This window comes from Mustela lutreola, chromosome 7 (assembly GCF_030435805.1).
Source record: "Mustela lutreola isolate mMusLut2 chromosome 7, mMusLut2.pri, whole genome shotgun sequence".
Taxonomy (NCBI): domain Eukaryota; kingdom Metazoa; phylum Chordata; class Mammalia; order Carnivora; family Mustelidae; genus Mustela; species Mustela lutreola.
In genome coordinates this window covers 49,944,512-49,965,143 of record NC_081296.1, presented here as the reverse complement: position 1 = coordinate 49,965,143, position 20,632 = coordinate 49,944,512, and the positions used below count along the sequence as shown (strand labels likewise).

The following is a 20,632-nucleotide window of genomic DNA, read 5'->3' as shown; positions in this document are numbered from 1 at the left end:
CAAAAAGGCTTAATTAGGTATACTTCTTGACGTTCCTCTTCAAGGTTCCCCGGAAGGCCAATCAAAGATTATTTCCCACCTTTGAGTGGGAAGTCACATACTATCAACCAAGAACTGGAGGTATTGTCCTTGGAGGGACTCAATACCGAGGAATATCTGAGAGCTTCTCAGCAGCCCTAGGTGGGTCCCAGGATCCTGGACTGTACCTTGGGGTTTCCTCCACCTTCCTTGGCTGCATACAACATCTGCAGGGCAGACTCTGCGAGCGTCTTGGTCTGGTCCAGCACTGTCATCTGCTGCTGATGGTCCAGAATCTTGGAGGCGACACCAACTGCAGCTAAGATCAGGGGCTCGAAGTAGCTGGCCAGCTGTGTCACCTTTCAAGACAAAAAACCACAGATGTATCAGGTAAATCCACGTATCTCCTTTAGGGGTCCCACTAGTGCGGGGGGTGGGGATCCGAGACAGAATGAGATGATGCACGGGGTGAGGTAGATGTGCTGAAACTTACTTTGTTTTTTTTTTTTTTTTTTCTATTATTAAATGCACAATCAGGAGTTAGAGCCCTCGTGTTATACATGAGCCCCTCAGACCTTACTCATTGCTCAGTTTTACTTTTAAAAGTACTTGCTCATTAACGACCTCTCACTTGCATTTTACTTCCTCTGGGGAGCTCTTTGTCTCGTCTCTCATCAGGCAGAAGTGTTAAGAAATCTGCTCTGTGATCCAGAGTTGGGTGTGAGAATTTTACAAATTTTGACTGCATCAACAGTAGAGCTTTCTAAAGAGCCAAAGATGAGCATCTTAGGGATGCAGAAGGAAGGGGAGCGGGGAGGGGAAGGGGAACAGGGCCGCGTAGAGAAGCAGCCTGAGAGCTAAGGCTTTCGAGAAGCCAATCCAACTGCCCTCTACCTTGAGCATGTTGACCTATGATTTCGCACCGGGGGTCTCAATGTTCTGTTCATGGTTAGTCCTGCCTGGGAGAAGAGAAAAGCCTCTCCAGCCGGTTAACCACTGTTCTTGCCTAGGCCTCCCGAGGAGGTGATGCCACGGTGCCTCTGTGCTCAGGAGAACCCACCGGCGGGGCAGGGTCACATGTCACAGACATGTTTTGGGCACATCCCATACTCCAGGCTTTCTGCTAGAGGCTGACCACGCTTCATCTGTTCCCCAGAGCAATTCTACGAGGTATATACAAATGAAGAAATTGAGGCTTAGGTGGGTGAAGTAAATTCTCCACCCCACGCAGCCACGGTGTGGAGCCGTGACAGGAAACAGGTGTCCTAGTCCCCAGCCCAGGCTCCCGCCTTCGGTTCCACAGCCCGCTACTTCTCCTTTTCAGCCCAGCTCCGCTAGGGCTGTGATATTGGATTTTAGAAGCTCATTGTTTGGTATTTGTCTGTGGTTCCATGAAGTATTTAAAATAAAGTCCGAGCATACTACAGTGATACCCATCTACCCAGCATCTAGAACGTCAGCTTTTAACATTTGCTGGACCTGCTTGAGACACCACCATTAGTCTCGCTCAGATAAAACACCATGACCCTGATCACACTTTTCCATTGTGCTCCCCACAGTGTGTGCCAATTACTAATCGCTAAATTATTTCCATCAAGGGTATTTAAGTTCAAGCCTCTAGCCAGCCATTTCCCTTAATGCTTCTTCCCACGGTGCGGAGGAGGAATGGACGTGATGGGGCCGTGGGCAGGAAGGCCACATGGCATGAGCGGTGCGGTCGCTGAGTCAGAAGCAAAGCAGGGGACGGGGGCGGGGGGGGGGTTTGTGGGGCTGGTGGTGGCTGGGACAAGGTGGGAGTCCAAAATATGAAAGTTCATTAGTGCTAACAATGAGGCGGACCATCAGCCAGCAATCAACATACATTTACTCTTTTGTCCTCGGTTATAGTTTCCTTACAGGTGGTTTCAAAGCACTTGAATAGGGCTATTGGTGGCCTTTACGGTGCTTGGTATAAATTTTAAAGGGCCTGCCTATCCTTGGGGTAGACATGATTGGTCCCGAAGCACATGACTCGCTGGATGTTGGCCCCCGTCTCTGCTTCCGCCAAACACCTGTGTAAGACCCAGTCTGCACAACTCCAGGTGTCAGCCCGGCACATTTGCCTGGATTTCATCCTCTTCCCCTGGAAGGTCCCTAGTATCGCCATCAAAGGGAAGCACAGTGCACTGACTGACGGGTGATCAGGCTTCAGGGCTAAGGACGGGTCACGTGTTAAAGGAGTTAAGATTGTCTAATGCCTTAGAATCTTACATATTTTCTAGATTCATTTTCTCCCCCACAGATTTATTGATTAACTATAAAGAAAAAGAGTGCACACAAGTGGAGGAGAAGGAGGAGAGAGAGAGAACCTCAAAGAGACTGTGCGCCGAGCACAGAGCCTGACGTAGGGCTCGATCTCACGACCCCGGGACCATGACCTGAACTGAAATTAAGAGCCACCCAGGAGTCCCCTAGGTTAACTTGTTTAGGTTTAGAAGTACATGTCATCAATGCAACTGTACAACGTTGAGGGCTGCTGTGTGCTGAGACTGATTAAATACAACCCAGCTGTGGGTGGAGGCACCGTGGCTGGGTGCTGGTGAGAGAAAGCTCCAGGGTCAGGGCCACTGGATCTGAATCCTGTGGGTCAATTCCTTAATGAGAAAGCTTCGGCAATCTGCTTCCTGTTATCCGAGTTCCGTCTCCTTCTCCATACAATGGGGATTAATAATAGCACTAAGCTCCATCAGATTGTTAGAAGGGTTAAATGAGTATATATTAAAGTGCTTAGCACAATGCCTGCCATGTAGTAGGCACTCAGTAAGTGCTAGGTGTCACTATTCTTCATGATTGTGGGCGGAAGTTTCTGAAAGGATGTTCTTTTTCCTGTACTTCGGGAGCTCAGAAAAAATTGTAACAATTTCTGTTTTCGAGACATGACAGAATAGGAACTAGCTTTACCTGGGTTAGCACAGAAGTTGAAAGAACACAGAATTTTGAGTAGTTGGTACATGATGCTGTTTCACCAGGCCTAGGGTGGCAGAAAGGGTTGGGTGGTGGCCTCCAAAACGTATGTCTGTGTCCAAATCCCTGGCACCTGTGAGTATGTTCTTACTGGGAAAGAAAGGTCTTTGCAGATGTATTTAACATCTCCAAATGATCACCGTGGATTACTGGGGTGGGTCCTACATCTGTTAAGAAGTATTCTAATAAGAGACAGAGCAAGGGAAGACAAACAGAAGAGCACAAGACGTGGCCACAGAGGCTGACGTTGGCATGAAACAGTGAAAGAACACTCAGAGGCACCAGAAGCTAGAAAAGCAAAGAACAGATTCTTCCATAGAGCCTCTGGAAACTGTCTGGCCTTGCTGACACCTTGATTTTAGACTTCTGTGAGAGATTAAGTTTCTGTTGGGTTAAGCCCACCCAGTTTGTAGTATTTGTTACAGCAGCTCTAAGCAACTAATACCTGTGGTCTGAGAATTTGCAAGTATCACCCAAGTGATCTGAAGCCGACCTGGGACCCCACCTGAGTGTCGTCATGAAGAACCGAAACCAGGCAGGGATCAATTCCCCGTCTGGGACTCTCTTGGATAGAGGGCCAGAGGCCTCCTTCATCCAGAACTCTCTTTCAGAAAGTGAGACGAGTTTAGCCAAAGGGCCAAGAATAAGTTTGCAATTCAAGCGAAACAAATATATTATTTTTCTTTTGACGCCACCCATTGACATAGGAATTAATCTTCCATGCTAATACCATATGGACAGGGACAAGGATTGTTGCCCTAGAAATCTAGATATGGTTTCTTACAAAATTCCTACTGGAATCAAAAGTAACAGATGAAATGAAGTCTGGCTACTCTGTAAGGCTCAGTTCTCCACAGCAGGCACGTGGGTAGCACTCCAGCCCACCGGCTGGTGGAGCCCCGGCCCCCAGGCCAGCCCCTCGACCCTCCAAACCACCTCACACAGGCGGACAAGCCATCTTCTCACTAAAAAGCAACTCAGCCGAGAAATGAAATTTGCCACACTTTGCCACATTGTAAATCTCAAAAACCTCTCCTTAGGACCAGCAGGAAGCGTAGCAGGCCCTTCAGATGTTCCACAATGTGAAGAAGCAAGAAAGCTGATTTTCTAAAATCAATACCTGCTGCAAAGATTTTGGCTACTGGGTCTTCTGGATATGCCCATCAATACTGATGTCCGCACTGATAAATGTTAGGAAACCCTGGAGGCTGTTAGAAATCCAATTTTTGCCCTCTGTCTGCTGAGGCACAGGCTGCTGGACAAGGCAAGGACCCTTGAAGGATTTGCTAAATGAATCCCAAATAGACAAAACATTAGTCAGTACTTGGCCGATGTGGGTATGAGCTCTCAGTGGGGGCTCCTCTGGAGTGGACTGGAGCGAAGTTTCCAAGTTTGCTCTGCTCCCTTGCATGTGCAAACAGGCACTATTAGAAGCCATGGAAGAAAAATATACCCCTAAACACGCGAGAATGAGGCCGGCCAGCCAGGGACAAAAGACAGCAGACGGCAGACTAGCAATGTCAACGTTCGTCTCTGGCTCACCCAGTAAAGGTCAAGAGCCGCAGATGCCTGTAAATGTGCTGTTGGCTGGAAAGTCTGGCCATTGCCTGAAAGCTGTCACTCCAGTTTCTGTTTGGACTCTAGGTGAAAGGACATCCTGAGGGGGTCAGTGACCAAGCCCACGCCCCCCACCCTCTCATCACTCACACACACCCTCAGCAGGGTGTCCCCTCCAGGGGACATTACCTTATGTCCCAGCTGAGCTGCTTCTCCCCGCGCCGCTGTGGCGATGGGATCTATGAGGTGCCCGATTTCTTGGACCACGGAAGTTAGCTGCTCCTGTAGGGCCTGATAAGGAGAGAGAGCTGTCAGATTCACCCTACCGCAATTCACCATGTAGACGTAATGATTTAAAAATAAAAAGGACCATGAGAAGGACAAAGGGGAGCCATGCAAAATGGGTACCAAGACATCCACTGTATCTATAATAGAGAAAATCTCTCTTGGGTGAACCACCTAGCCACCACTCCACCTCGCCCTTCCCAGGGACCCTCAGCTCCCCGGGGCTAGAGCCCCCACACTTCCAGTGAGTGACACAAAAGTTTTCTCTTCCTACTGGCTCCTTCCTCACTCACACCAAACACAGTATGATGTGATGCTGCTGGTATCCCTACTTGGAGTTATTTCGAGTAACCACTGGAAATAAGGAACATTTCCCTTCCAAGAAGGGAAGACAACTTTGTTTGAATGGGGAGAGCGAACGTCTGGGGGAACATCCAGGTGGCTGTGTCCTCAGAACTAAGAACCCCTTCAGGGAGGAGAGGAGAGCAGGGAGGGGAGGGGAGAAAAGGGTCATAGGTTAATGAGATCAGCTCTCTGAAAGCAGGACCATTTCCCAGACAGCACACTGGCAAAGCCAGGTGAGCTACCCTGAGCTCAGCTCAGGTTCTAAGAGCACTGTATTTGGTGATGTGGGTGCAAACATCAAAAATCGCACCCCCAAGCTATTTCTGCTCAGGTTTGAGAGAACAGAACAGAACTCGTGCCGTGAGAGATGAGGCCAAGCATCGGATGATGCTGGAATACGAGGGAGATGGGGGCATTCCTGGGTGCACATTAGCAGCTGGGAGCAGGACAGATGAGATCCTCTGTAGGACACTTCCTAGGAAATCTGCTTGATGGATTCAGGGTTAACAGGTCACAACACTGGACATCTTAGTTCCTTCCATGCCAGCAAGGAACAGGGTAATTTCTGACAAAGCGACAATGCTCTGCTTGTCAGAAATCAGACTCTGGCCCGTGCTGTGCTGCTTTCCCTTTGAACAATGCTGCATACAGGCTGGCGGCTCCGGGCAGAGTTAGGTAATGAGAAGAGTAATCTAACCTGCCACATGGAAAACAAAGACCTAGGGATACAAAGGAAAAAGAGAGACGAGATAGAACGATGGAGGAAGGTGGAGAGAAACACCCAGACTTGTAAGGATCTTACTTAGTTCACTATCATCTTTCTGCTTGTCATGGGATTATATTCAAGAATGCAAGAATAGGGGTGCCTGGGGGGCTCAGTCAGTTAAGCCTCTGCCTTTGGCTTATGTCAAGATCCTGGCGTCCCGGGATCAAGCCCCACATTGGGCTCCCTGCTCAGCGGGGAGTCTGCTTCTCCCTCTCCCTCTGCTCCTCCTCCTGCTCTCTCAATAAAACAAAAACAAAACCAAAACAAAACAACAAAACTCCCCCAAACCCTAAAAACAAAGTATATCTCAGCACCACTATCTTATTACAGACGGCTTATTAAAATAAATGTGGTTGAGTAGGGAGCACGCACAGTTCAGGGAGGGCTTTTCTTCCTAGGGAGGAAGGGAAGACAGAGGATATGCTTTGGAATGGGTGGTGGAAGGGTGGGGGCCCGAGGGGGCGGTTCCGAGGTGCCGGTCACCTTTGTCTCTTAATCTGAGTGATAAGCAAAGGCTGTGCTCCCTCTGTAATAATTCATCAAGCTGGGCCCTTCAGACAGGCCCACTGCTCTGCATGCAGGGTCCTCCTTTAATAAAAGGGTGACAAAAATCCTAACAGTCTGCCAAGGAGGAGGATTTTTCTTCTTTCTTTTCTCGACAGTGGGAGAGAGGGGCCAGGCTGGAGTAAAACTGACAGCTCTATTAATAAAAATGAGCAAGACCATCTCTGGGCCCACTGCTTAGAGACAGCGGGTGAAGTTCACTGCTGATGAATTCAGGGGCGGTAGGGGACATGTCAGTAAACAGACCATCCATATTTATTAAGCACCTCCTGAGTGTCAGGCACTTCTGACAGAGGGAAGAAGTATGAGTCAAGGGCCTTTGGACAGGTTAATAGAAAAAATCGGCAAGAAAGGGCCATGGCTCTGAATTAAAAATAGAATGCAAAGGTTTTGCAACACTGGACACTGGGTACCTTAGGACAGAACCCTTTATCTCTGAATGGACCAGACGTGTAGAGTTTAATGCTAAATACGCCCCATGGTCAAAAAATGCACTGATAAAACATGACAAGGAAACAGTCAACATTTACACGCCTTGCCCTGCTCTACCAATATGTGAAACTTAGCACAGTAACCACACTTTACTGACGCACTCTCATCTGACGTTGATCATTTCCCCCCCCAACTTTTAACCCTATTCGTCATTTCCATACCAGCAGCACGTGTGTTCCTTCACCAAATCCTCATTCTCTACTCAGCCTGTGCCTTAACTTCCACCAAGAACTTCCCAGGTGGGTTCCAGGAGAAGGTGCTTCAGTGACAAAATGCCAACATCAAATATTCACTGTGGTCCCACTCCCCACCCCGAGGCCCGGTGCTGACGTCATTGAGCACTTCCAGAGACCTCTGACCCAGCCACAGAGCCCTGGCCTACCTCCACAGAGATGTCGTCCCTTGTGGCCAAGCTCTGGCTGACAGCTGCCAGCGAGGCCTGCTCAATGTCCCGGATGCAGCGGTTGATACCGTCGATGGAGTAGTCACACTCTCTCTGTCCAGGCGCCTTGTCCCTGGAAGGAACAGGGCAGCTCAAAGAGATTCCTCAGGGTTCAAGTTCCACAGCTTGCCGCAGCAATGTGGGCTGGGGGCCCCTGTTTACTTTCTACCACGTTTGATTGCTACATTTCAGGGGTGGATCTCGGACCCTTGCCTGGGAACACCCCTCTGCAGAGCCCATGCATTTCTTCATTTAATACTCCTGTTAACTGTATTTCTCGTGGGACGGCTATGATGCTATTCCTCATTTCCGGCTGACAATAGGCACCTGCTGATCAAGCTCTTTAGATGTCACTGGCTTAAGTATAGGACCTCTATTATTTTTATTTTTTAACAGGTCAGGGCTATTTCCAGGGCAGACATACTGTACTCTCCACATGGCATACTACTCACAAAGTCCTATAGTAGGAGTTCAGATATTTAGTGGATTTCCCTTTATAAGGTATTAGGTAAGAGAATAGTGCTGCTGAGTCTGAAAAGCAATCAAAAAGCTAAGTACAGCTAAGGAAAAGAATGCATTCCATGCTGTGGGGTATTAACGCTGGTCAATTTCAGAGATGTTACACCAACTCTGGGGATTTTTTAGGTTCATACCATCGTTAAGGAGTTCAGAGATGCTCAAGAGATACTGCGGGACCTAGAATATTCTTTTTGCCTTATTAGCAAAATAAGGTAACTTCAAATCCTGCTAATTAAACAGTGGTGTTCACTGCCTAAGCTCCTAGGTATAGACAGTGGAGTATAATGGTTAGGACTGGTATTAGGCCCGTCAGGTCAGGAGATGCCTATGGGAATACTCCCTAAGTACTTTCTGCCTGAATTCTCTCATCAGTAAAATGGTAGCCATGTACTGTTCATGTCACAAGGTTGTTGTGATGAAGAAATAACGTAACACAGTTTCTGACACAGAGTGAGTGTTTAAGTTAGCTATCGTTGTGCCAAAGAGCCAAACGAGAAGAAGATAATAACGATCGGCTACCTCGCTGTTAAATCGAAGTCCTGTTGGGCTTATCCTCCTTCTACCCTGTTCTGATGCAGGTGCCTAGCATTTTCTGGAGGAGTAACTCACCTGATAGAAGTGATGAGACTTTTGATGGAGTCAGACACAGTGTGGGAGTGTCCAGCTAGCACAGACCAGGTGGGCGGGTCTTTGGGGTTGATGGCCAGGGAGCGCGCAGTGCGAATGAGGTACGACGAACTCTCCAGCATGGTCTTGGCTGAGACCAGGATCGGTTCCTGTGCCTGGGAGCCCTGGGAGCAGACAGCATAAGGGGCAAGGGCGAAATGCTCAGATTAAGTGGATCAGTTGGGCTCTGGAAGGTCCTGTTCTTTATCCAATCACTCCCTGTGTTCTTCAGAAAGAGATTCAGGGTGAGGAAACCATGGAGGCTGGCTCACACAGAGTCTGGATAGTGAGCACTTGAGTCCACGTTCTCTCTTAAATATCATTTGTGAATATGGCACACACCAAGAAAGAATCAGCCCCAAACCTGGACACAGAGCTTGTTCTTAACACATAAAGCTAACACATTACCACTTAAGTGATGGGCATACCCTGAGTTTCATGAACTCTGCGCACGTATTGTCATCGGCAACAATAACACCCTATAAGACAGAGCCTTTGGAGTTCTTAACTGTTCGTGCTCATTCGGTGCCACATAGACTAGCCAAAGACCCCCATATTACCTTGGTTGTGAAGATTCCCTACCTCGGAGCTGATCTGGGCAGGAATGCTGACAAACTCAGGGTTGGAGGCAAATGCTGTCAGGTTCTCCACAGCTTCAATCAAGGGTGCGGTGGCAATGCGACACTTATTGCGGTTGTCTTCGGAGAAATCCCCATCCAGGGCCTGGTGGGAAGAAACATGGAAACATGATCCATGCAGATGCACAAACCACTCCTGGCCACCATAGTCATCCCATACTGGAAGAACGTGGTTTTATGGGAATACTGAAAGTGTTTGGCGAATTCATTAAAAAATAAGAACTAATGGGAGAGATCAAACCATCTAGCAGAGTGACTCAGTTAGCAATCATAAGAAATCAAGTTTAATATGTGGCTCCCACAGCAGCTGACCTCAAAGTCCATAGACTTCCCATTCACATGACCTTGCAGCCGAACCATTTTCTTCCCCAATTTGGGCTCTTCCCCTCCATTTTCACTTTAAGTCTATTCCCTCCCAAATTATAAAAATACTTTACATTACATTGAACTTTCAACTTTTTCTAACTTTTACTGGATACCCCTGAACAAATAACAGAGGTGGGGCTTCTGAATCTGCCATTTTGAAATGAGCGAAGTGGAATCCAATGGGAAGGAATGGACTAGAACTACCCCCAACAATATGGACAAATCCCATAAACATAGTATTTACAGAAGCCAGACATAAAAATGTACCTAATGTAAGATACCATTTATACCAAGTCCAGAAAGAGGTGAAACTAATTTAAGATGTTAGCAGTCAAGTCACCCTTCAGAGCAGGTAAGACTAAGGGGCCCAAAGGAGGCTTCTGGGGGCTGGTCATGTTCTAGTTCTTGATCTGGCTATAGTTACCTAGGTGTATTCAACTTTAGTTTACTGAGATCTATACATACGATGTGTGTTTTTAAATAAATAGTAGCAAAGTAACACAATGGCTCTGAGTGATCAGTCAGATTGATGATTAATGACCTAGACAAGGAGAATCCAGGAACACAGGCTGTGGTTCATGAAAGGCTGCCTAGCAGGGGGCTAACACTTGGACCTGAGGTTCCCCAACCCCAGACCCTACCTCCTGAAGAACAAGACAGTTAGAACCTAGAGGCCTGTGACATGAATATAGCATCCCTTCCTCCCAGCAAAGGACTACGTTGGAGTAGGCAGTTATATCTGTAGAAGAATACAAATTTCCCCACTAAATGACCAATTAAACTTTTAATTCAACTGTTATGAGCAATATGTAAAAGCCAATTTAGACAATTAGTGAACAAAAAACCAGAGGCCCCAGCATTCTGAAACAAACCAGATCCGAGATGAAAGCATTTCTATTTTTCAGGAAGGCAAGAGTAGGCAGGCACGTATGCTTTAAAAGCTATTTCTGAATAACAACTACATTCCGATCAAGCTTTGGCAGCTCGGGACAATAATTACACATCCCGCCGCGCTAATATTTTTCAGAGGAATTCCCACGAGCCTGGCTCATTTCCCATCTTCACTAATACCATGCATGGCTGGCCTCTGCTCAACTGTAGACACTGACCTCTCCTCTAACCTCACCGATTCTGCCATTCTTTCAACCCAACGGCAACCCTACATGCTATTTCTTGCTCACACGTATGGCCTCCATAACTGCCATTTACATGCTTAGTAAATGTGAAGTTAGCACCTTCACTGTGACCTACACTGTGTCTAGTCCTCAAATCGTGCTACATCATCAATGTCATTGACTCCGTGAGGTCAGGCCCCACCAGGCTTCAGAGCAATCTTCGAATACACTGGGAGACAGGGTAGGTGCTACCCAGCAGGAACCCAGAGGGGCGGCCCCAGCACAGCAGGAAGATGCCAGCAATGGACTTCAGTGTCAAAGGAACTCAAATCCTAGCTGCACCAGCGGCCAATCACACCCCATTCCGATGGGATGAGGTGACTTCTAGCTCAATGGAAGATGACAATCCTCCCATTTGTGCTGTTCCTTCCTCCTGTTCTTCTCTCGCCAGACTCCTCCCATCCTCTTTCCTACCATCTACAACCCTCTCAGCCTCTTAGGAAGGCAGGCATCTGGTTGAGCCACCAACTTTACTTGAATTTCTTCAAAATGAAAAGAGGATTAGCTGAGGTAAATCCCAAGGAACGGTTTTCCAATTGTGCAGTTTCATGAACTGTGCCAATAGTTGAAGAAAGGATATATATTTTTGAGCCTGGGCACTAAAGCCATGTATCCCACAGCGCATGGCTATTCATGGCACAGCATCTTGAATAACATGGAACAGAACATGGAGCTACAGCAACCACTTCTGTTCATTTTCAAAAAAGGAAAAGCTGTTTCCGTTAGAGGTAGCACTTAGCATCAGAAAGGATGGCTTACGGAGATACTACGTCATTTCTGAATGCTGCTTCCGCTCTGGGGATGGCTGAGCCACCCAGGTAAACTGAATATGCCAATCTACTCACTGGTGACATTTCAGGTCGACATGGAAGTTTTCATGTAGACATCCCCTGTCACAGAATGTCCAGCATAGCAGCTGCAACAATGGAGGGGTAAATTCAATTAGCCAAATGCTGGGAGCCCGTTTGGACAAGGATCCTCTGGACCCCTGGGCCAGCTCCTTTGAATGTTCCCTTAGCAAAATCTCACAGGAGTCTAGGAGAAACAATTTCTGCATGGGTATCACAATCAGATCCACAGACTTCGGGGAGTTGGAAGGGACCGTAAGACCTTAAAGATTTGGGACCGTAGTTCCAAATCCCCAACGTTCTAGATGATAAAACCAACATCTAGAAAGTGGCATGCTATCCAAGCTCACGCCTCAAGCCACAATCCAAGACCCCTGGCTTCCTTCTCTCCTGACCTTAGAAAAAGGCAGTACAAATCAGTGTAAGAGAAACCTAAAAAGTTTTCCGCTTTCTTTTTCTTCTGGAAAAAAACCTCCTTTACCAATCCAAACCTAAGGATGACCAAGAAGACATACTGAACAGTCAAGTCAAAATCAGTTACTGAGCTCTGATCTGGTATCTCTGGTAAACACTGGGTATACTCCATCCCCAAATTGGAGCTTCACTTCCGTGGAGAGCAGCAAGGCCATCCTTCCACTTCTGAGAGACACAAAAGCTGTTGTACAACTTCTACCTGGCACCCACCTAAAGCACACGGGAAATAGTACTGCACTCCACCGATGGGACTCAGGACTAGGTAATGAGCCGACTGAAGCAAGAAAAGCCGGTGACCCTGTGTGGGGTGACCCAGTATGGGGTGACCCACGGGCAACTGTGGGTAGGGGTCTGTGTGCTTCCGACGTGGCTGGAGTTTAGAACATTCTGCCTGGGAGGAAGTTGTGGGTATTTATTATTGCTGAGCCAAGGTTTGGGATTTTAAAGAACGCCATTAGTAGAGGTTTAAGATTTTTAGGTACACACATTCTAATGGTGCTGATAACCCCCGTGAAGGTCTGTTTCCTGATATGATATGATTCTTAACCATTTCTTAAAACAGGAAATCTCTTCAGCATATAGGATGGTGAACTACAGGGAAAGGACCAGTACCATTTTCCTTTTAGTAGATTATAAACAAGGCTCGTTGTCCCCGGTGAACCCTGCCAGCCAGTGCAAATAGAAAAACCAAGCCCATTTCAGCCAGTCGAGGGGCAATGGGCTCATTTCTGTTCCTTGGGCATTGCTGCTGGGTCCCAGGGAGCTCACAGAGACGAGGCCTTCAACTTCCCCTCCTAACGGTCACCCTGCACCCCTCCTCTGATGTTCCCACACAGGCCTATCTTTCAGGCCATCACTAGAGCTCATTTGCCACTGGGAATTGCAAAGAGGGTTTGACACCGTGAGGAGAATCTGAAAAGAAGAGGAGCTCTTAGCAGAGAGAGACGGGTCAGGACTTAGAGCAGGAGGAGGCACAAAAGAAAGGTTTCCAGGAATTTCGGCAGAACAGTTTTCCTTCCTTTTCTTCCTCCCCTGGTCCATCTAAATATAGTCTGTTTCCTAACGATCAGAAAACGGCCAGGTATGAAGTCAGCTAATGATACAGCAAGCGCCAACGATGTCACTCCCTTCCGCAGCCGCGGTCTTTCATCCCCGCCGGCCCCGACATGCAGGCACGTGAACAGACCCGGGGGTTTCTTCTGGGTTAGTCTGGATTCGAACCCCACGCCGGGGTGAGAGGAGGATCGAGACTGCAAAGGGGCTCTGGCCTCTGGGTTTGAATTCCCACCAGCCACTCACTCGCTGGCTGGGGTGCCACCGGCTAGCACCTAGTGTCCTGAGCGCACAGTGAGGGTGATGGGCACAGGGTGTTTGGGTGAACCGGAGGAGTAACACACACCGAAACCTGGGAACAGGTTTTGTACGTTTGTTCAGTTAAAAATGCGAGCTTCATTCATTTCGAATACTATGCACTATGGCGGTAATTAAGGTGAGCTGCCACCAGGATCCCAGGGGCACCTGCTCACTGGCTTTAATTTATTTCCAACCTGTCTTATTATTGTCTTCAAATAGGCAGGCTTCACTTTCTTCAGGCTCTTTGTTGAAGCGGTAAGGAAGTGCTGACGGGTCTAATGGGCCTGCACTCCCCCCCACCTGCTCCCAGCGGCTGCTGGGCTGTGAGTTCTCCCCTTTGCTTCCTCCCGAAAGGCCTGAGGACTGATTTCTCCACAAGGTTCAAGTGGTTCTGAGGAAAATGTCCTCTGGAGAGGACAGGAGAAGTCTCATTACTCCAGGGCTGGCCTGGCAACGAAGCAGGTTGTCCTACCCCAGTGAATGTGACCATCCTTAAATAAGCGTCTCCCCACCATTGGCTTTGCCTTCTCCTCTCTGGGTGGCCAGAGAGTTGGGAGCCTGCCTTCCATGACAGACTCCTTCAGAGGCTTGGAGGGGGGTTCTGGGCTCCTTGCCTGGGGCTGTTTCCCTGCAAGGTCAGCTACACAGCTGCTGCTTGGTACCCCCTTGTGGTCCTTGCTTGGGGCACACTGGATTTGTAGCTTTATCACCCACCCATAAGTACCCCAGGCCTGCCACTGCAGTCACTTCCTCAGAAGGGTACCCTGCCCCTGTTCCTCCCTCAACCAGCCCATGGTCTAGAACATGGTATAAACATGGAGTGCTCTATTTGAGAAAACAGATGCTCCCTTTCAAACATTCAAACAGCTTTAAGCAGAAACGGAAATCATAGGATAGATGAAATGGATTTTTTAAGGTGGTTTCTTCACAATTTCCCATTCCCTTTTCCCCCTCCACCTTCTCTCTAGGTCCAGCTCTGTCTACCAACAATGGCAGACCCCCTACCAGCAATTCCCTAGAGCAAAGGTGCTCTAATCCACTCCACAGCAGCGGACCGTCTAGTAAACATAGAGCGTCAGTCTCCAAGCACCATACCAAGAGACGCCTTCCACATTTCTGCCCCTCAGCTTCTCATGTACAGAATTTGGCAACCACCGTCCATCCCCAACCCCCCCAACCCGCCCCCCCCCACGCCCTGGCCAAGAGGGTTAGTGGAGACCAAGGCTGTTGGATTTTCATGATAATTATCTCCATCAGAAAAGGACTCCTCCTCAAGGACTTCAATCAGGAGTCAGGCTTCAGGAGACACAAGTCTTGGGAGAGCAGAGCTTAAATCCTGCACCCTTCTTTCCCCCGCGCCACAGGGGATGCAGGGATCACTAAGACCTCAATTCCGTGACCTACCTTGATAGTCTTCACTAGATTGGCAGTGCTGTTGGCGACCTCCTTGGCTGACTGGACAAAGTGCCTCTTGGCCACTGGGTTGGCTGTCTTGGACGATGCGATGCGGCAGGCGTTGCACAGAGCCGAGGTGTGTTTGGCGACGATCGTGGCCGCCGACAGAACCTACAAGGCACAGAGCTGGGTTGGGGCATGCATGCTCAGTGCAGCAGGGTCCAGGTCAGAGGACTCCACCCCCGTCCTAAGCCCCAGATCCCTCTTCAGCTCACCTATCCAGGGCCCATGTGATTAGGCCATGTGTATCTAGCTCTGCCACCCCAAAGCCACACCAGGGCAGGATGGCTCAGCAAGAGAGAATAAACAGAAGATAAGGAGGTGCTGCTGGAGTAGCGCGACGGGGCTGGGCTCCAGAGGGCCTGATGGGAGAGGCAGCGACCCTGCTTCAGGACCCCCGCCTGGAGGCATTCGCTCCAGGGTCTAGGCCAGCACTGCCTGACAGAAAGACGGTGTGAATGACATGTGAAATTTTAGATTTGCTAGTAGCCACACTAAAGTAAGTAGAGAAACAAGAGAAATAAATTTAAGTAACTTAAGATTATTTAACTCGATATATCGAAAATATTTCATTCTACCAGATAATCAGCTTCAGAATACTGAGATTTTACTATCTTTTCTAATCACACCAAGTCTTCAAATTCCATGGTGTATTTTACACCTGGAGCCCATCACAGTTTGGACTGGCTACATTTTAAGTGCTCAGTGGCCACAGGCAGTTCATGGCCACCACCCCGGAGTCCACGTCTGGAGGAGGAAAAGAGACATCAAGGTGGAAAAGAGACATCAAGGTGCAACAGCTCCTTGCTGTTGGGCGCCCGAGTCGGGGGCCTGGGTCAGGCATCTCCTGGGCCCCACCGCCACCCCACCACTCTCTTGAGTTCCCCCAATCCACTTTGCTGAGGCTGGTAACACTCCCTTGCCCTTAACTGGACAGGTAGGAATGTCAGGTGTCCTGATGTCTTCCATGCCCGCTCTCAGGCTCCTGGGTAGGTCTGATAGTCCCTGTGTTGCCTCCTTAACATGGGTCCTCCTCCTGCTGGAAGAACATCGGGCTCGGAGTTCACGGTGGACGTGGCACTCACAGGCTGCCTCCGGTAGCCCTATGGGCCGGTTCCCATTCCTTTTAGCACACACTGCTTGAGTAAGTCACTGGGACGTCATGCCACTCAGAAATGGAGTGTCACACATACTGTCTAGTCCTGAAATGCCTCTGTGGGTCTTTTTGGCACTTTGGATTCTGCTCAGACTCTGAGGCCTGACTCGGGGCCTCGATCTCTGTGCAGTGAACCTTGACAGCCCTGTACAGAGCTCATCACATGTTCCTCTGTGCATCTCGGCTGCTGTCATCATAGCCCGACCACCCCATCTTCCAAGCTTTAATCCAACGGAGGAAGAGCCAGGGCATAGAGGAGATCAGGTCTGACTTGTGTTGGCCCTTAGTGCTGAGCACAGAACAAGCCCTCCACCTACATCCTCTGACCCGAATGAAATCATGAGACTCCTGGTGAACCTCCCAACGATGACTTCATCCTACTGCCCACCAGCACCTCATTTCAAAGCACTGGCACATTGCCATGTTTACCACATTTTGCAATATTGCCCCTCAAGCTGTTATCCACAGGGCTGCATTGAGCTGGCTTTGCAAGATTGGGAAGAACAGTATTCTTCCCTAATTCCTCATAGTCTCCCACAACCCCCCATGGGAGTTGAAGCACTCACAGACCTCACACCCTTGCCCCGTGGTTACCTGTGACGGGCTGCTGCCAGGGTCCACCAGGTTCTGGCAGGCCATCTGGATAGCCTGGTTAGCCCTGGCAAACTGGATGGGGTCCACGAGGCCCTGGTGGCCCGCCTGGCTATTTGGATCAGAGATGCCCACCAGGTATGCAGCCTGAAAGGGAGGAGGAAAGCGCAGTTCAGACTCTCCGTGCTCCCAGATGAGCATGTTGGGAATGACAGCCCAGCAGTGTGCAGGCCGTATTCTCAGCAGCTCCCTGGTGTAGGTTGGTCAGGGTTGTCTCACCGGTAAGGATTTAAAGACAGACAGGCGGATAGTGGCAGAGTCTCCCGCAGGCTTCTGGGAACAAAATCTCCCTGTTCTGAAGAAAGCCTCAAGAAGCTTTCCCATGGGCCTGAACAAGGAGGGATGCAGCCCTGTGTGCTCTGACAGCCTTCTTACAACCAGGAGGGTACCCAGTCTCAGTGTGAGACTGACTCTTAGGCTGGCAGATGGGAGAGGCAGAAAAAAGGGGTTGGTGACCAAAGGCATGGAGCCGGTGGGTCGGTCAACCCTGGAGGCTGCTATGCATGGAAGTTTCTCATCTCATAGCCAACCACATCCTTATTGTTCAGGCCAGTATATCCAGGAATAAGGAGAAGGAGTAAGATGGCTCAGGAAAAAAAACAAAAAACAAAACAAAACAACTCCAGCACTATTTGGTCTCTAAGAGGACAAGAGGTTCTAAGAGCAGGTCTTCTCTTTTAACCATCTGGATAGTCAAATCACAAGGAGAAAATGAAATTGGGAAGGGGAATTTTAATCTTTTTTTTTTTTTTTTTTAAAGATTTTATTTATTTATTTGACAGAGAGAAATCACAAGTAGATGGAGAGGCAGGCAGAGAGAGAGGGAAGCAGGCTCTCCGCTGAGCAGAGAGCCCGATGTGGGACTCGATCCCAGGACTCTGAGATCATGACCTGAGCCGAAGGCAGCGGCTTAACCCACTGAGCCACCCAGGCGCCCAGGGGAATTTTAATCTTAAGTCATTTCCCATGAGATTTGAGGGACGAGATAAGGATAATTTCATCCCCCAAACTAGGGATGTTTCCCTTCAGCTCATTATAACTTTCCAGCCTCAAGGTAACTGTCAAATGATAAGTCCTTCAAGGTAAATGCTGATAATTTTTGAATTATCAGTTCCATGAGCCCAATAATTACTACAGATGCACAGGACAGTAGAAGCAAAGCAAGGAACATGCCCAGTCATGTCTCTGCAGGATGGTTTCCAGTTTTTTTCTCTCTCTGATCCTAAAAAGAACATGACTAAGATTTTTGCAGTTTTAAAGCCTCAGGAAGAATGTCAATTATATAATACTCATTTTTTCCCCCTGAAAACAACTCCTCCCTAAAAGTGGTCTTAAAAAACAAAACAAAACAAAGCATTAAAAACCCCACCCCAATCTTGCCTCTGAACACTTAAAGCTGGGCCTTCAGCATTCAGTGTCTCACTACACTCACCAGGCTGCTCTGCTCCTGGAGGGTTACTGGCTGGTACTATGCTGATATGCCCCAGCCAACACAGAAACCTTTACCATGGTTTCTATGACAGTGGTTGGGGAAGGGGCTGCCGGTGGAGCTACCCCATGCATCCTGCAGGGACGGATCCTCTGGGTATCCTCACTGGAGCATAGGACAGAAGCACAGGACCCAGGCCTTAAGGCCAGAAGCCCTGCATTAGGGGGTGTGGGCACCAGTCCCTTACCTGGGCTGCAGCCTCTGTCAGCCCGCAGAGGGCCTTGGACGCAATCCCCACACACTCCCCAAAGGCAGGGAGGTCCCCGGTCTTGGCGTTCTGTGAGATCCCTGCCATCGACTCACCCAGGACCTGCAAAACCAAGAACCAGTGACATTCATGAACCAGCATTTCTTCAAAGGGCACTACACTTCCAACTTCAACATTCAAGGCCACTTAACTTACACTATTTGCCATTATTTTTCTTTATTTGCATTAAGAGGAGATTGATTTCTATCTCTATAGAGAGATAGAAATCATTTCTATCCCATAGAGAGAAATGAATAATGAAATGATGAGCCTTTCATCTAAAAGTTATCTATAGCTTGAGATGCCTTGGTGGCTCAGTTGGTTAAGCATCTGAATCTTTAATTTCAGCTCAGGTCATGATCTCAGGGTGGGGAGATCCAGCCCTGCATCTGGCACCCCCACCCCCAGCACGGAGTCTGCTTGGAATTTTCTCCCTCTTTCTCTCTCTGCCCCGCCCACTTGATCCCCCCTCCTCCCCTGCGCTGCCCTGCTTGATCTCTTTTTCTTAAAAAAAGAAAAAAGTTATCCAGATCTCAAAGAGGTACAGTTCATCTATACAGACCAGTAAAATAAAACCTATAACGGGCATCCCACAGGTGAACGGTTTCAAGTGAGACCTGTGAATTCTCAGAATATAAAAATCAGATATAGACACTGAACTGCAGACAGTCACACCCCAGAACACAGAAGACACAGCCTCGCTGATATTATTCATTTACTTATTGACAGTAAAATGTACATATGTCTTTGTTAAAAAGTTTGTGTATATATAGATAGATAGATAGATAGGTGATCTGAACACTATTTCCTGAATTTTGTAAGCATTTCCCCGTATTTTGAAAATCACCAATGCTTTCTCAGAAAACATCACCGAAATTTTTCTCCAGATGTCTTTAAAATAACAGCCAAAAGGGACTTTAATATTCAGAGCCCAACCCAAAGAGGTTGAGCACTCTACATAAGGTCACAGAGAAGGTCACATGGGCAGGGGCAGGACACCTGCCCCATAGCTGGTGTTCTGTCTTCTATGAGCCTCACCATGCCCCAAAAAGGCAGGTCCTGGTCCTATTTCCCAGGGTCACTGAGGATGGAATGGAAGATGCTGAACACAGCCCTTTAGAAAGACTATGGCATTGCCAATACAGAATTCTTCATCAATACACCATTTTGGATGGGGAAAAAAATTCCCTAAAATTGCTTAGATATACAGCACAGTGCAGAGCATATGAAGACTTGCAAACGAGAGAAGTTAGAAGGTATCTGTAGGCACAGTACTGTCCTTTCTACCACTCTGCCTCCCTCTTTAGGAAGGAAGAGTTTCTGTAGATCTAAGTGTCTAAGACTCATGCACCCTTAGGGAGTCCAGAGTTCCATCAACAGTGCTGGACAGAGGAAATTCTAGTCTTATCCCAGTGCAAGACATGCCCCTCTCGACATCACCGACATAGCTGTTTCCCCAAAGCTGACATCAGAGTGATGTGGACAAACATGGACTTGTGCTCCAAGGACAGACTTGGTAACTGGCGACTGCTCTTTATTTGCATGTCTCCCTTATATTTTATTCTAATCCAGTTTGGAAGCAACCTCAACAACTTTGATATTGCCATCATAGGTTTGTGCTTCTCCACTTTAAAAAAAATCATTATTGCTCCATTAAGAAATCTTTTTAGCTTCCCCACCCCCAACTGCTACCCACATCAAAGTAAATAAGAAGAAATAAGACGTCGCTGAGTTAGGTTAAGATGTGGAAGGGGGCGGAGACAGAAATCATTGCACTATTTAGATTTTCCTACTCCTCCAACCTCCCAAAGAACATCTCATTGCTCAATTCCCTTGAGAATGATGTCAAAAATGGGTGGTTGGAAGCACACACAAGGCGGGCAGGTCTCATGAAAGCCAAGGTCACTGACAGGCTTTCCCTTGCAATTCAGTACTAAGTAAAAGAAATCCAAGATTTAATTCACAGTGAGACCCATCTACAATGTAGAATAAGGAGTGTATCTCTAAGCGTTCCTTCTGGACTGCATCGGCAGGAACCTGGGGACCTGTCAGAAATGTACAACCTCAGCCCCACCTCTGATCTACCGAATCAGAAACTCAGGGGTAAGGTCCAGCCATCTGTG

The 20,632-nt window shown here is 48.2% G+C and overlaps 1 protein-coding gene across 5 annotated transcripts in view; it reads right to left on the bottom strand.

Annotated features, from left to right (window-relative positions):
• TLN2 (talin 2) overlaps nt 1-20,632 on the bottom strand; it is a 424,752-nt gene that overhangs the window by 77,646 nt on the left and 326,474 nt on the right. For all 5 annotated transcript variants that reach the window (XR_009355411.1, XM_059180687.1, XM_059180690.1 and 2 more), the window contains 8 exons: nt 18,450-18,572; nt 16,717-16,860; nt 14,916-15,077; nt 9,240-9,380; nt 8,601-8,782; nt 7,413-7,545; nt 4,768-4,869; nt 207-377 (listed from right to left, as the gene is read on the bottom strand). Coding sequence is in view for 4 of the 5 variants with exons in the window: in XM_059180687.1 (XP_059036670.1) it covers nt 207-377; nt 4,768-4,869; nt 7,413-7,545; nt 8,601-8,782; nt 9,240-9,380; nt 14,916-15,077; nt 16,717-16,860; nt 18,450-18,572 (1,158 nt within the window). In the remaining variant the exon portion in view is untranslated. The remainder of the gene's footprint in view (nt 1-206; nt 378-4,767; nt 4,870-7,412; nt 7,546-8,600; nt 8,783-9,239; nt 9,381-14,915; nt 15,078-16,716; nt 16,861-18,449; nt 18,573-20,632) is intronic.